The 17,050-nt window shown below is 34.4% G+C and overlaps 1 protein-coding gene across 1 annotated transcript; it reads left to right on the top strand.

The window, feature by feature from the left end:
* Positions 1-337: 337 nt before the first annotated feature.
* On the top strand, positions 338-17,050 carry LOC106050296 (emerin homolog 1-like). Its single transcript, XM_056025655.1, has 6 exons — positions 338-358; positions 904-1,024; positions 2,593-2,706; positions 5,956-5,995; positions 7,795-7,956; positions 15,566-17,050. Exons 1-6 carry the CDS (start codon positions 338-340, stop codon positions 15,720-15,722), a joined length of 615 nt encoding a protein of 204 aa, XP_055881630.1. The 3' UTR covers positions 15,723-17,050.

The raw sequence follows: 17,050 nt of genomic DNA, 5'->3' as shown, positions 1-17,050 counted from the left end.
TATATATATATATATATATATGAATAATTAAGAACCACTGCTAAAAATCGCACTAAGTTTTTTTTTGTTTTCTATTGCCTATCTAGCTCTAATAGCATTTATATATGTAAAGTTTCCCTTTCAGATCTTGCGATCTATGGGGCAGAAGATGTTATGGTCATCTGTTTCTATGGCCAACGGTTAACAAGCAGGTTGTTATGTGGCCAGCACAGCGACCAACCGCCTTTACTTTCCCCAACTATAGTCAGGTACCCATTAGAGTTGGAGGGACTCAGGAGCACCCTAAAAATCCTGAAATTCACAGAGATTCGAACCCACAGCCATTCCCCTTTGTCTAATGCAGATAAACCAAATGGAGGTAACATTTAACGAAATCCAATAACACAGGCGAAAGACCGAACATTAATATTTTAAGTTAGTTGATGCTGATACTGAACAAGAAGTTTAATAGTAACGAAGAGAACCATAGAATTTCAGCTAACTCTCTATGTTCAAAACAAGCTTCCTATTAAGGCATCCTAACGTAGTCTGTTTACATTACATTGGCTGATATTTCACTAGATCTCCCCCTAAAACCTAGTCTTGTTTTTACTAGTGACATCATTGTCAAAAATTCCCCTATTTCCGAAAAAAATAACTAATTCCTAATCATTCCATAACAATATATATAATGTACTATATATCTATCTTAATTTTTTAGTCTTAGTGTCTAGATATTACTTGTAAACGAGCATTGGCTTTGGTCCAGTAGGGTTTCCTATTATATAATGTATGTTTATTGTGTAAATTTTTTTTTCAGCTCAGGCTCATGATCATATTTATTTTTCATTTATTTTATTTACTGCAAACTTTAGGGTGTATCTTGTTGTTATGATATACACTAAATGTTCATTTCATTTTCAGATTTCTACTACAGCTATTGAGTTCACAACCATGGCTCCGATAATTAATTTTAGCAATTTAACTGACATGGAACTTTCTCAGATGTTGAAAGATTATGGTGTCATTGTTGGACCTATCAATGGTATAGAATTTTGTTTGTTTGTTTAAAATATTATATGTTATGTAGGACCGAAAATTTTCTTTTTTTTACAACACCTTTATTCAAGTAAGAACTTCTTTGAGAAACAGGTTGGGTGGGTAGAACCTGGGTGGACAAGGTTATCAAAAACGTCTCTAAGGATTTTTAAAATAAATTTTATAGTTGATGTATATTATTGGGAAAAACATTATTTGCTCATTGGTCATAACAGGAAAACTCTTTTTATAATTTTTCAAAGTATACAAATAAAAAAATGTCACTTTTTTTTTTAACTAGATCTAGATCCAAAATAGATTTTGTAAAGGACTGTCTTGTTCGGTAATTCGAAATGTAAGGTATTATTGATTCAAGAGTTAAATAAATTAAAGAAACAATAATAATAAATTAAAGAATAATTTTACAACCATTTAATAATTAAATATGCTAATGAACATCAAGTTTTGATGATGCAATAAACCTCTTTCATAACCTAAACTACATCTATGCAAAATAATTAATCTATTAGATCCAAAGAATCAATTTTGACATTCTGCTCTGTAAGTTGTATCTGTCATTAATCTTTAGAGTCAGAGACAAGCCTTATATAATTATAAAAGTTATAGAAAGAAGGTATTGTATATTTTTAAAAAGTATTTTTGTTCTTTTATGTAAAATTTTAAATAAATAAAATGATTTAACTGATAAGATATTTTTTGTAATGTAAGTTAGTTAACAGTAGTTTATCTGCCATTCAAACTCTGTTTATCAAAGCTTGGCTATGTCATATACTTTGCTGTACCCCCCCCCATCCTTATTTTTGCAACTTTCAATAAGACTACTAGCATTTCAATGGCCAATGTATTCTAGTATATGTTTGGCTTAATTGGAACAGCCCTATTTAAATCACCCACCCACAGTCATTCACTTCTGTACTGTGAATTCTATATATGACTTTTCTTTGGGTTTTCAGCTTTTTATTGAAATATTTGAAAGTCTCTCTAATGCTTTCAAACACCATCAATTTATTTTAATCAAGTGTTACAAATCATCTTAGGATCAAGGTTATAAATTCCATTTTAAATTTTTATGTAGATCGAATTATTAAAATTAAATTGTGTGAAAAATGCTATTTAAAATAAAAATTATTTTATTAGGTACTTGAAACCTAGAACCTCAGATTTTAAGTCTGATACTCTACGGACTGAGATAACTGAGTGTTATTAATATCAGAATAAATTATGCACTAAAAGTAAAGTGCTTAAAACAGAAGTAAAATCTTGTACTTTTCAATAATATATGTTGGGTCGAAAATGTGAATAAAAAAATCAATTTTGGAAAATTTAACCTCTGCAGTTTTGATCATTAAAATATTTCAGTTGTTGTAGGCCAAAAGTAAGTAGTAACAGATTAAATTTTCAGATTTTTTTTTGTCCAACGCAAGTGGGAGAATTAGTGATGAGTGAATAGGGGGCTTTGCATATATATGTATTAGGATAAGAATGGACACATTAGTTTTAAAAAAACTGAACAAATTCACACCTTGCAAAATCTTTATTTTTTATTTTTTTAAGTGGCTACCAGAAAAACATATGAACGAAAATTATTGAAATTAAAGACTGGACAAGAGTCGCCTTCCTCTCAAAGATACACACCTGTTGATGATGATGAGGATGATGATGACAATGGTACTACTTGCTTTTTTAGTCTAGTCTCTTATCTTGATCTTAGGTAAAGTGAAGTATCCCTTTCAGACCCTGTAATCTATAGAACTGATAATGTAAAGCTCATCTCTTTCTATGGATATTACTAAACATTTTAGTGGTTTTGACATTATTGTTAGGCCCAACTACAACAATAACTGACTCACATACTCACACACACACAAAACTACAGTGTATTATTAATGATATTGAATGTTCATTGGCCTCCTGTCATAGAATGGCTATGGTTCATCTCGAACACTTTTTCATATGACTGTGAAGCCCTATTTTGGAAAGACACTCCCGTCCACATATATTGCAGGTCAAGGTAGCGTTCACTTTGGTGGTAGAGGAGCTGGCCATTTTTCGTGTTGCATGCTTCTCTTCAAGAGCTGAGGCCCATGTTTTCTTGCTGTCCATAGTTTTCTTGGTCATCGTCTCTCTCCAACTAGTGCAAGTTGCCCGTACAGAATGATTTTCGGGACAAGTGCATCTCTTTTTGCTCTTAGCTGATTTAGAGTCAAACCAATCATTTCACTTTGTAAGTTTTCTACCAATGATGTCCAGGGAAGTCTTTTGTATGGTGGACTGAGGTGTTGCCATTTTTCTGTTGATGTATTTCAAAAAGCATTTTTGTAGTCACGTTCAAAAGATTCCATAAACTGTATCTAGAGATCAGGGTTGCACATCTTGCTTACATCTGATTGGGATCTTCCAATCTGCTTGGTATGGTGGATTTTCTCAGTTAGAAGATTGATTTTACAACATACTAAGGAGTGATCTGTGTCACAGTCTGCACTGTGATAGGACCTGGTAATAGGTATTAGTGACACAGTGGGAGTGTAGTGAGCAAACCTCGAGTAGCCTTTGTTCATTTCCGTTTACTTTTTTGACACCAAAACGCCCAATACAGCTGTCCCATGCTGAGTTGTCAGATCCAACGCATGCATTTAGGTCGCCGAGGATGATAACCTGTTCCGTATTTGGGATCTTGCTGAGAGCAGATGAAAGGTTGTCATAGAACATGTCTTTGGCCTCCGGTGTGGAACTCAAAGTAGGAGCCGGTGTGGAACTCAAAGTAGGAGCGTAGGCACTTATCAAAGTTACATGTCCAATAGATGAGTTAAGGCGTAGTGATAGGAGTCTTTCTCTACAGTGTTCAGCAGTGTGTTCTTAACTTCGAAACAGACGCTGTGTTCCTTTACTTCTCTTTCGGCTTTGCCTTGCCAAAAGAGGGTGTAGTCTTTTTCTTTGATTGAATGTAATCAAATGTAATTATACGATCATATTTAATAAGGTCTATAATCCACTCCTTTTTTTATCATAATAAATTGTATTTTAATAGTGAAAACAATTACAACTTTATTTATATAGTTTCTTTTTCTTAAGAGATATTTATCATCCAATAGATCATGTAGTTGGCTATTGTTGTACTAAAAGTACTCCTTTTTCAGTATGGTCTATAAGCCAAATGATGTAATGGTCATCTGTTTCTATGGCTACAGCTAACAAGGGTGTCATGTGGCCAGCACAGTGATTAACTGCCTTTATTTTGCCCAATTAAAGTCTGTTGCCCATTAGAGTTGGCTGGACTAAGGGACATCTTAAAAATCCTGAAATTCAAAATCCCTGTCCTCACCAAGATTTGATCCCAAAACCCCTCATTTCAGAAGGGAAGCATTTACAGACCTGCCTACCGTTACGCAAAATGCGTATTCGTTACGCAAAATCTCCCAAAAATGACCGTCAGTACGCAAATACGCATTTAACCCGTCGCGTTACGCATTTCGTATCCTTTCCCCCCTCTCTTGACTAGCTTACGAGCGGTCACGGAGGTCACGCTAAGCCGTCCTGTTGGGGGGGATAAACAGAAAAGGTGGGGGAACACATTGTGTCCAGATCTATACGTTGATTGGTTCTTAAAAGCAATTAGATTTAGTCAAGAAATGAAAAACGCGAGAGTGAGGGAGTGGCGGGTTGGTACCAGGTTGGTGCCGTCAGTTAGCTGATACACCAACTTTACTTTTTTTTTTTTGTAAGTTCATTAGTAGAAATTAATTATGTTGAATCCCTGATTCATTTGTATAGAAAAAAATATCGGAGTGCTATCGATTCAAAACACATTGAGTGACATTGTAGATATCTAGTCTAGATCTAGATCTGGATTCTAAATCTAGAATCTAGATAACTTGTTATACAGAAATAGATCTAGCTAGAGTCTAGCTAGTCATTACGTTATGTCATGATTCTCTACATTAGTAATTACTCTTCAATCTAGATCCAATTTAGTTGTAGATCTAGTATGATTTAGATCATTTTAGATTGACTAGATTCTAGATCGATAACATCTACTACCATCTAGTCTAGATCTAGACTCGATTCTTAGTATAGAATAGATCAAGGATGAAGGTAGGCCTACAAAAGTTTGGAGAGTAGACCTACGTTTGTAGCGGATCCACTGCATCGGTAACACTCTTGAGCCCAGATCTAGAGTAGATTATATTCATTATATAGACATAGATCCAGATCTAGTCTAGATATCATCTCTATTGTCGTATTGATCTAGATTTAGATTGTAGATCTAATCATGACATCTAGATCTAATATAATATTTATATATATATATATATATATATATATATATATATATATATATATATATGACAAAATAGTGGATCGCGTAAGTCTACGCATTCTGGTGCCAAAATACGCATTTTGACCATCAGCGTTAGGCATTTGGACTTTTTTTGGTAGGCAGGTCTGCATTTACCACTTAGCTACCACACCTCACTTGATCTTAGGATTACAGCTTCAATGCTATTGACCTACCTAATGAAAAGGTCTTTTTTAGCAAATGGTCCCAGATTTTCTCGACCATATAGCAATCAGGGATAACCAGATAAAAAAAAATATCTTTTGTTTTAATGGGCATAGTTTAGTCTATTAAATTAATTTAATTAGTTTAAATGTTACTACTAATTGAAATATTATTAGTAACAACCATAAGGGAAAGCAGGATTTTTGTGCTGTTTTTCATATTTAGAGCTCAAAATAAAAAAAACAGTACTGCTAAACATCTTATACCACAAATGTATTACAGAAGCTTTAATTTTTTTTAATTTTATTAACGGGAATTTTAAGTGACAATATGTATACTTGTATGGTTATATAATTGAAAAAAGTCCTTTTTTTTTTATTTTTAAAATAATTTTTAAAAATGATATTGCTTTTCAGAAGTTGAGATTAGGCAACCAATAAAACACAGTCCTGTTAAGTAAGTATTAAATGTCTTTATTCAATTGACTATGTTTAATTGAAGAACATAACAAGAGAATTCAAATTTTACAGAAGACTTATTTGTTAATTATCATTTTCCCATTTTGCATTTTTTATCATGGTATCTATAGAAATGATGGGGAAAATCTCAACTTCTATCTGTGCTTCTATGGCATATTCAGTTCTTTCCCAAATAATGTACATATACATAGGTTGGCCACCGAATAAGCCGCTGGAAAACCTGACGTGTTAAAAAAACAACAACCCTGGGGGTATTTTTTTCCTTTAATATTTTTGTAAAACTAGTGTGTGATGACTTTCTAATTGTTATTGAACTACAAACTTGAAAGTTATGTAACAAACTTGTATAGCTCTATTTAATATCAATTGGCAGCACTTTATTCACTACTAAGTTTCTATCTACCTCACAACCTACACCGACATGCCTATTCAATTGTCATTCTGCAGTCCTGACCTCATGTTACCCCTGCTAGGCTGACCCATTCTACCATAGGGCAGGTACAGGACAGGGGCGTAACTTAAGCATGACACTCATACTCACACGCACACCAAAATCCTTTCACAACACTGGTAAGTGAAAGTTTGACCCACATAAGACAAAGTGGCCACAATATCTGTTAATTATAACAAGTTTAATATATAGAGCATGTTAACAAACACAAGGTAACTGAAGGTGCTGTGATAACATAACAAATACGAACACAATACTTAAAATGATAGAAAATATTATTATATTAAAAATTATTTTTTTGCTATGTAACAAACCTTTAGACTCCCCCTTCCCTTGTAACAAATCGTACCAAATTGTATACCCCCATCCCCCCTTTAGCCATTACATATTATCAACACTTTCCCTTATACGAATTGTTATTGAACTAGTATTTTGCAAATTATTTATCATGACCCCTCAGCAACAGTCACAGAAGTCAGTTAAATGGTCATCTGAAAATCCAAAAATCTAGAGATAAAAATAGAAATGGCCAGACTAATGAAACTTGTCACTTCAATGGTTTAAATGTTCATTCAATGGATGCTCAAACAGAGTTTAAAAAGATAATACTAATCTGAAACTTAAGAGGTTGAAAATGAAAATGTATATTGGCCACCAAAAGTGAAAAAAAAAAAAGCCAAGATTGACAAAGATTATTTAGTCACATGGGAATGTATTAAAACACTTCATCACTTATTAGTACAGGTGGGTGCAGCTCCATTGCTGTATTACAGGATTGAAATGATTTGACTCAAGTACTTTATATGAGAGCCAAGACAATACTTTAGAATACATGCTAATGTTCTACACATGTTTGCTACATGGAAATATTGACAAAAGTTTAGTTAGAATTTTTTAAAGTCATTAATATGCATTGTGTTTTTCAAGCTGATCATTTCCAGTTATATTTGTTTCTCTGTTCAACTAAACATCTCTGTGCTGCACAACAAATGATCTAATTACATTCCAGTACTGTAAATAATGTATCGCATGGCCCATTTCATAACATTGGGTATTACCAGCTTATGTATTGGATTGACTGTATTGTCATGCTCTTATTATATTTTGTCCATGATTTTAATATATTAACACTGCAAAGTTGAGATTATTAAAAGGTTTAAAACTTATGCACAAACCATTCAAGTTTTGTTATGTCAAAAGTAGTTGCAGTGTTTGTGTGAAGTAAAAAGTTGATTTTGTTTTCTCTCTACTATGTTGTTATTTATTTATATTGTTAGCACATTTTATTTCTTTTTGTTATAACTGTGTTTCCTTCTATCTCTTAGAATGGACTACTCTCAAGCAAGACAGAGAAGAGAGATTTCAGAAACATACTCATCATCATCATCATCACGTGTTGAGAGTCGTCCTTCCTTGTCAACATCAGCCAGGACAACAACATCCTATGTGCCTGCAGCCAGTGAGCAACAGGAACACTATCATGAGAAGTAAGGAAGGCTTCTTAGCCCACTAACTACTATTTCTGGTCTTACAAAATGCATGTTTAACCCTACCAACCCTGAGCCCCTGAAACAAATTGTCACCTCTGGCCTTAGCTTCTGAGGGCTATGCCCCCCTTTACTTTCTTTCTTTCGAATTAATTTCACAATTTTTTCTTATCAATACAACAGAATACGCAAGAATTAGTGGGATACCTGTCCATTAGTTAACTAAATTTGTAGTGCTTCTATATTAATTAAAAAATTACTATGGTTCAGCATTATTTTCATTGTCCTGGGATACAAGTTTATTAATGTCAGGTTGAAGTTTCTTTGTCACTGACACTTTCATCACTAATGACAAATTTCGATCAGATAATCTTGAAAGGTGAGGTGTTTTGTACCTTTCATAGCGGAAAAACAATCAAATTTGTGTCTAATGTCATCCAGAAACATTGAAAATTGGCGATAATTAAAGCTACGGTCACGAATAAAATTGATAGCGACTGGAACTGGTCTTAGTACATGTTGGAACTGTAATTACTTTGCGCATAATGCTTATTGGTGAATGATGCACTGAAAATGATCAAATTTAAAATTAGCATCAGCCTCACTTATTTTCGCAAGCAGCTTTGCACCAACATCATTTCTAACTCCAACCTGCCTGAGACGCATAATGGGCATCTCTTGGAGGGACCATGTCTCCAATCAGGAAGTCTTGAAATTGGCCAATATGAACAGCATGTATGCTCTCCTGACACAAAGAAGATTACGCTGGCTCGGACATGTCACCCGCATGCCAGATGGTAGAATCCTGAAAGATATCTTATATGCTGAGCTTGTAGAAGGAGTCAGACCCTAGGGCCGCCCAAGACAAACATATAGAGATGTCTGCAAGCGAGACATGAGAGCCATAGGCATCAGCGAAAGTATGTGGGAAAACAAAGCCAAAGACCGGAGTGCATGGAGACAAACTGTGCGTGCTGGGACAACCCTTGCTGAGAACAAAAGAATTGAAGCGGCCTAATCAAGAGGGAAAAAAAGAAAGCTGCCCTGTCCGCTAGTCCTAAATTAGAATCATACACATGTATGAATTGTGGCAAAGTCTGCTGCTCTAGAATTGGCTTGATTAGCCACACCAGATTCTGCCCCGTCTCAAGATTAAACCAAAACCAGTGACTCATCTGGGCGCATCCATTGCCTTTCGAGACAAAAGGAGCCATATATAAAATCCATTATTCTGGGAAATTATAAATTGTCAGTAAATTAGTGTACATTTTCTTGTGACCGCAGAAAGTACTGAATAAACTGAATATAAACAGGGCCTAGTAGTTACTGAAATAAAATAGAATGACAATATTAACCACTGATAATTTTTGTGTAACATATTGCTTATTTAAGATGTGTTATTAACAATTAATAATAATTAAAAAGCTAAAAAAAACAGCACTAAACTTAAAAGATAACTTGAATATAATTCGATGTTAATTTAAAAAAAAAAAAAGAAAAACCACATCTAATTCAATTTAAAATAAATTTTTTGAAAAATTATTTGTTTCCAAAAATTTCATCATTAAAGAATACTCAATAAGTTCAACGAATTTGATTGTTACTTTTTAGTGTTTTTTTTTTACCTGAAAATTAGTGTTGACTGTAAAACGCTTAATAATGTAACATTATTTTGATAATTCTTGAGGTGGCCAAGCGGGCCGCATGCAAAGTGGTCGCAGGTCGTATGCAGCCCACAAACACTGTTTGACAGGCCTGCTTTATACAATTCTACTTCTAAGAGTCTAAATAAAATTAAAATATTATCCACTTTAATCTTATTACAAGCCTAGACCTACCATATATGTACCTGGTTCATGTTTATTACAAATTTTCGTGTAAAACCACACCCCAATTCAACGCTAACACATGAGCACAGCAGTTTGCAAAATTAACCATGTACTTTAATTACAGTTGGTTGGTTAATTTTAGAAAAAGCTGTCCACCGGCAAATTACAGAAAAAAAAGCAGTTTATCGGTTTAGTAGTGTTAACTCCTGAGCAAAGAGTGGTAACTCTAATAAAGAAATTATTTCTTATAATAAATATAATGTAAAATTTAAAAAAAAAACACAATATAAACTATAACGATTTTCTGATTTCAGAAAATAATACTTTTAATTCCTTTAAGAAGCTTATAAAGCACTCCATTTCTCTAGTAGTTTATTCACTGCACTATTGGCACTTTTGTAAAAAAAAAAAAAAAAGTAACAAAAGAGCTAAACACATCCAATTCTTACTTTTAAAAAAAAGTAACAAAAGAGCTAAACACATCGAGTTCTTACTTTAAAAAAAAAGAAACAAAGGAGCTAAAATATCCAGTTCTTACTTTTAAAAAAAAAGAAACAAAAGAGCTAAACACATCCAGTTCTTACTTTAAAAAAAAAGAAACAAAAGAGCTAAACACATCCAGTTCTTACTTTAAAAAAAAAGAAACAAAAGAGCTAAACACATCCAGTTCTTACTTTTAAAAAAAAGAAACAAAAGAGCTAAACACATCCAGTTCTTACTTTAAAAAGAAACAAAAGAGCTAAACACATCCAGTTCTTACTTTTAAAAAAAAGAAACAAAAGAGCTAAACACATCCAGTTCTTACTTTAAAAAAAAAAGAAACAAAAGAGCTAAACACATCCAGTTCTTACTTTAAAAAAACAACAACAAAAGAGCTAAACACATCCAGTTCTTACTTTAAAAAAAAAGAAACAAAAGAGCTAAACACATCCGGCTCTTTCTTTAAAAAACAACAAAAGAGCTAAACACATCCAGTTCTTACTTTAAAAAAAAGAAACAAAATAGCTAAAGACATCCGGCTCTTTCTTTTAAAAAAGTCTGTTATTCTAAACCAGACATGATAATCTCTTCTCATACACAATTTAAAAAACAAAACTGATAGTTACTTTTAGACCATTCTAGTCTACCACAAACACCATATTCTATCGAAATGATAGTTTCATCACTAGCATGCACAATGTCTTTATTAGGGTATATTAAGATAGATTCTTCAATTCATTACCATTGTTTATTAATGGATTGGCTAAATCAGTGTTTCTCAAACTGTGTGCCGCGGCACACTAGTGTGCCGCCGAAGATTTGCAGGTGTGCCGCGGGAGTTTTCAGAACGCAGCACGTGCAGAGTTACACAGGTCCGTCTACTATTAAATGTTTATTTTATGTTGCGATGACATCTCCTCTTACAACGATTAGTGGAGCGCTCCATAGTGACGGGAAGGGCTGTTAGCTATTCAGGTTATGGAATTGTCCACTATACATATATTGACTCAAATGTAGGCCGCCTTAGCAAATGCACAGCAGTTCTTGAATTGGAAACGATAATAATAAGCGATGTGTTTCATGTAAATTGTTTAGGTGTATGCTAAAAATAACAAATTATCACTAAGCATTATTCATTGTTATCCATGGAGACATATGTTAGCAAAAATGAAACTGTGAAAGTGTTAAATGAAAAGCAAGGAACCAAACAAAAGTACAAAGAAGATGACATCGGATATGGTTTCATATCTTCTGGACCTGAAGATTCTCCATTGCCATTCTGTCTGATCTGCAATGCAACTCTATCGAATTAGGCGCTAGTTCCAAGCAAATTGAAGAGACACATGGAAACAAAACATCCAGCTGTAAAAGCGCAACCAAAGGAATACTTCGAAAACATCAGGGCTCAACAAAATAAACAAGCTAAGAAACTTACGAACTATCTTAAGCTGCCAGAAAAAGAATTGATTGTAAGTTATAAGGTTGCTTAGTTTATTAGCAAAACGCAAGAAAGCCTACACAGAGGCTGAATCAGTCATTGCACCAGCTTTAGCAATAGTTAGACCCGAAGCCGCCAAAAAGTTTTAAAAGTTCCTTTGTCAAATGATACTATCTCGCGCAGAATTGAAGACTTATCGACAGATTTACTAGATCAAATCTGCGAACACTTAGACGTGACTGACGATGAAGTGTCTCTGCTGTGGTCTCTTCAAGTTAATGAATCCACTAACGTTAGCGGCAAAGCCCAGCTGCTAGCTTTTATTCGGTTCATCAAGGATGAAAAATGTGTCAACGAATTCTTTTTTTGAAAAGACTTACCAACTACGACCAAAGGCGAAGATATTTTTAAAGTGATGAACGAAAACATTTTGCTCTTCAAACTACAGTGGAAAAACTGTGTCAGCGTTGGCACCGCAGGCTGTCCTTCCATGAAAGGAAATAGAAAGAGATTCGTCACTCTTGTGCGTCAAGAAAATCCAAATGTATTAGTTGTTCACTGCATGATCCACAGAGAAGCTCTTGCCTTCAAATCTTTGCCGAAATATTTGATGTCTGTTCTGGACCAAGTGAATGAAGTTGTAAATTTCATCAAATCTCGACCGCTTGCATCCCGACTTTTCTCTCAGCTCTATGAAGCAATGGATTCAGACTACAATGTCTCCTGTATCACACCAACGTTTGTTGGCTCTCCAGGGGAAATGTGTTAAAGCGTGTCATCCAACTCAAGGCTGAGCTGATTTCATTCTTGGAGGCTGAAAAAAAAAAGACTTTGGATTTTCTATTCATGACGAGATCTGGTGGGTTAAGGGGACATTTCTCTCTGATTTATTTGACAAATTAAATTCATCGAATTTAAGTCTTCAAGGACCATCGGAAACAATCATCACTGCATCCTCAAAACTGAAGTCATTTGGTGAAAATTTGTCTTTGTGGCAAAGTAAGATCTCGAAAGGACTGCTTTCCTACTTACAATGAATGTACTTCAAATAAAGAAATCACCCCCGAAATTCTGGACACTTTGACACACCTGCAGTCAGCATTGCAACATTACTTTCCAACAGTTGGAAGTAATGAGTATGGATGGGTCAGCTATCCATTGGGAAACAATGAAGCTACAAATCTGACAACTGAAGAAGCAGAGCAGCTCATTGATTTAAAAAGCGATGCAGTTCTTAAGTCAAGTTTTGCCGAGAAAAGCCTGGATGTGTTTTAAATTTCAATTAACAAGTTATATCCTGCAATCAGTTTAAAAGCAATCAAAATAATTCTTCCATTTGCATCTTTATGGTTTTGTGAGTTTGGATTTTCAGCACTGACGGAAATCAAGTCTAAGAAAAGAGAAAGACTTCTTACAATAGACGATAAAATGCGAGTTTGTTTGCCAACTCTGGAGTCTCGATTAGATCCCATTTGCTCTCAAAAACAGGCACACCCTTCACATTAAATGTAATACTTAAAAATAAGTAAAATCTTTTTTTTTTCTTTTTATTATAAAACAACTGTTGTTCTTCGTGGCGTGCCGCGAAATTTTTGTAGCTTTTTTCCTGTGCCGCCAGACAAAAAAGTTTGAGAAACACTGGGCTAAATATTAATTCTGATCTCCATGTGTCACAGATTTTATTATCAATATCATAGATGGGCAAACTTCAGACAGCAGAAAGATTAAATCCAACCTGTAATATTTGTAAAAAATAGTGACTTCAGCGAGACCAGTCGGCATAGAAGGCCTAAACACTGACCTGCTAAGTCACAACTTGTGAACAGTGGAGACCAATAGCCCATTGCCACATCACAGGTCTGTACAATATGGCAACGAGCTATTGGTCTCCACTGCCCACAAGTTGTGGCGTAGCAGGTCAATGTTGAGGCCTTCTATAATAAATGATCTCGATTTCAGTCACAGAGTAAAAATCTGAGCATTTAGTAAAGAGTAATCATTGAAGTAATAGCGCAGATTTTAATTTGTAGGATTTGGTTTGCTTCATCTTATTTTAAATTCACACAGCGCAGTCAACAAAATGTTGATGTGTGTTAAATTTAATTTAAACAGGCTACAATTGAGTTGGGTTTGTTTCTTTATTTTACTGTGCTTGTTCATAAGACATAGAGTTGATTCAGAATCTCATGTTTGTAAAGCAGGGTTTTCGTGGAAGCAGGGCCGGTCCTAACTATTGCGGGGCCCTATGCGAAACTGATTGCGCGGGGCCTAGTCTGGGTGGGAATAAGGATAATAAAAGTGAAAATTAAGATTTTGTATTAGAAAAAAAAATTCGACTTTGAATTTTATTCATTCTTTACTAAGTACAAAATTGCGATCAAATTAAATTTATTTTACGAATCTTGCAACCTATGGCATATTTATATGCCATTGAATATCTATCTATCTCTATGGCCTCCTTCAGTCGTGAAGCGACTATGAATCATTTCATTGAAATTAGATTAATGCCTGGGCATTAGCTGTGGTCGGAACAATGTCGCCGACACATCAGTTCCCCCCACTCCATGCAGCTGATGTATCCAAAGGAATGGCAGTGCCAATACAAATTGGGGTCAGCGGATTCGCAGGTTCTGCCAGAGTGTAGCACTGGGTGCTGCAAACTGCCTTAGGGTCGCCAGCTCCTGATTTTATCTCAGGGTTGACTCCCGAAGCCTTTCCCATGATTGGGTATAGCTGCAAAGCAATAGAGGTTTCAATTCAGAGTTTTCCTTCTCCTAGGTGGGTAGCCAGCCATGGCTAATGAGCCCCTCCTGCCCGAAGCTTACTGGTTAAGGCGCCAGTTACACTCTTTGCCCCTTCTCCTGTTAGTGAGAACAGTTCCGCCTGACTCAATATCTGAGCCATACGTGAAGGCCAAGAGTTGGACTGGTTGTCAGAGGCTATTTGAATCGCATGCCATTAGGAAGCATTTTACAGGTAGTGGAGTGCTTACATCCATTACCACTTCCGGCAATGACAACCTTGCGGAACCATTGAATATAAAAGAAAATAAAGTATTAGAACTTCCGATTAAGGTGAAAATTCGCTCGATTATTACATTTTATTACATGAAAGCTGACAATGCCTTTTTCTTTTATCGCACATAGGATTGACATTTTCCGCAATAAATGACACCCACAAATAACAGTTTTCATGAGGTTTCCAGGAATTTTTTTTATGTATTTTGCAATTTAATGATACACTTAGAATTAGCGCGGGGCCCACTGTGACCATATAGGTTGCAGTGGCCTAAGACCAGCCCTGCATGGAAGTACTTTTTCCTAAATTTTAAAGACAAACCACTGTTGTCTTATTAAGAAGGAAAACTGGCAATTTATAAGGACTACTTGTAAACATAATAACACTTTATACATCCCTGACTGAAGATGAAACAAAACAAGAAGCCAATGATGCCTAAAAAGATAAGAATTTGTGCAATAAATAACAGGTGGGAAGCGTGGTCGAGAGGCCAAGTGCGCTTGAACTTGGCTTGGCTTGGCTACCTAGAAGGGGGCTCGAGGTTCGACACCCGACTCTGGCAGAGTTGTGTTTACTGAGCGCCTAAAGGCAGCACGGAAAACTAACTCCTAGATACCCCCTCCCCCCCACTGGTGCACAAATGAGATTGGACCAAAGTGCTCTGAGCATGCTATAAGCATGAAAGTAGCGCTATATAAAAGCTATAATAATAATATAATCTTCACATATTTGTAATTTATTCAATAATAAAACTTACAAAAAGTTGTATATTGAAATTCATTTTCAGGATTTTAAAAATAAGTTTCATTCTCTTAATGGTTGTTTTTTTTTCTTTTGTCTTTAGGAGAAGAGAAAATGTCTCAAGTGTGAGTGGAATTCCATTATGGGTGAAAATTGTGTTCATTGCAGTCATTCTGGTTCTTGTTTTTCTCCTCTACACCAACATGGAGTCTGCAGCCAAAAGTGAAATTCCCAGTATTGCCAACACTGTGGAAGTTTAAACATGAACTTTTGGGCAGAACAATTATTAACCATAGTATCATTTGTTGCTGTATAGAATGATGTTTTTTGAATTTTGTAAAATAAAAGCTTGTCTCCTTTTCAAGCTTAATTCTGTAAACCATTAGGGATTTTCCTAGAAGTAATACGAATGTTTTTAATACTTTTCTGAATATATTTTGGTTAAAAGATCAAAATGTTTGAAACAATACGAAAGATACACTATTGAAGAAATTCATTTGCCTTTTTAATATCTTAATCTCACATGCTTTTTTTTTCGTGGCCATTAATGGAGACAGATTAACAAATATTTATTTAGTTTTCCATAGAAATGTCAATATGTAATTTTCAGAGATCTGATTTCTTGTTATTATCAGTAAACAAAGTTTATCATCTTTTCTTTCCAAGTTAAGGATTTCCATTGCATTGTATCTCATTTTTGTGCTGCTTTTAAAGTAAATATTTTTGTTGAAATGAATTGATCTTCAAAAAATATTTATTAAAGTTGTTCATGATATTGAAATCTCTGTTGCATGTTTTTAAAAGCACTTGTACTTCTGTTTTTTTTATATTTAGATTCAATTTGTTAAAGCATTGATTTTGTTAGTCACAGCTTATTTATAACTAAAAACACTACTTATAGAAACTTTTAAATTCAATCCAAGAATACAGTTTAATTTCTGTTGGGATTGATCTCATGACAAAGATTCTTACTACAATAATTATCAGAAATAGAATACAGGTTAAATTATACAGGTTTTTATTATTAATTATTTTTCAATTAGTCCAATAATGAAAAAAGATGGCTTTTTTTTTTTTTTTTTACCTCAAAATGATCCTCATAACATTCTAAATTTTTTATCTTTTGAAGACAAAATAGAAAAAGAAAGCTTCAATGGATTCCCAGGCTATATGTCTAGAGAGTGAGGAAAAAGTTCTCTTAGCAGGATGCTTTGTGTTTGGTTGCTAATTTCTGCTTCATTAAACTGTGTTTATCAAATGATGTGACTGCTAGATATTTTGTGTTTCTAATTTTCAAATTTTAACTTGAGAGCTTCAAGTTGTTCAAAGTGCTGGACACACAAAGTTTCATAGATTCTTTTTGCTAGGAGAACTTAAAGCATGTCTACTTTCTTGAATGTCCTTACAAGAAACACATTTTTTCCATTTAAGCTAGTGAAAATGAAATTTGAGTACAAGAAATGTTTTCTTATTAAAATCCTGTAAATTATCATGAAGTGCTTTGTTGTGCTTACATTTAATTTGTTGGAAAAAAATCCTCACAAAATGTTTTCATACATTCACTTGCCATATTAAATCTGAAACTGAA

The sequence above is a fragment of the Biomphalaria glabrata genome, chromosome 4 (genome assembly GCF_947242115.1).
Source record: "Biomphalaria glabrata chromosome 4, xgBioGlab47.1, whole genome shotgun sequence".
In the NCBI taxonomy this organism is placed as follows: domain Eukaryota; kingdom Metazoa; phylum Mollusca; class Gastropoda; family Planorbidae; genus Biomphalaria; species Biomphalaria glabrata.
Note: the sequence above shows the minus strand (reverse complement) of the source record. Positions and strands in the feature narration are given on the sequence as shown.

Bases quoted from the DNA above. Each gene is read 5' to 3' on its own strand.
- LOC106050296 (XM_056025655.1), top strand. From the start codon at position 338: ATGCAGATAAACCAAATGGAG. The intron at 2,707-5,955 runs GTACTACTTGCT...ATTGCTTTTCAG, and splicing joins TGAGGATGATGATGACAATG to AAGTTGAGATTAGGCAACCA. The intron at 5,996-7,794 runs GTAAGTATTAAA...TCTATCTCTTAG, and splicing joins ATAAAACACAGTCCTGTTAA to AATGGACTACTCTCAAGCAA.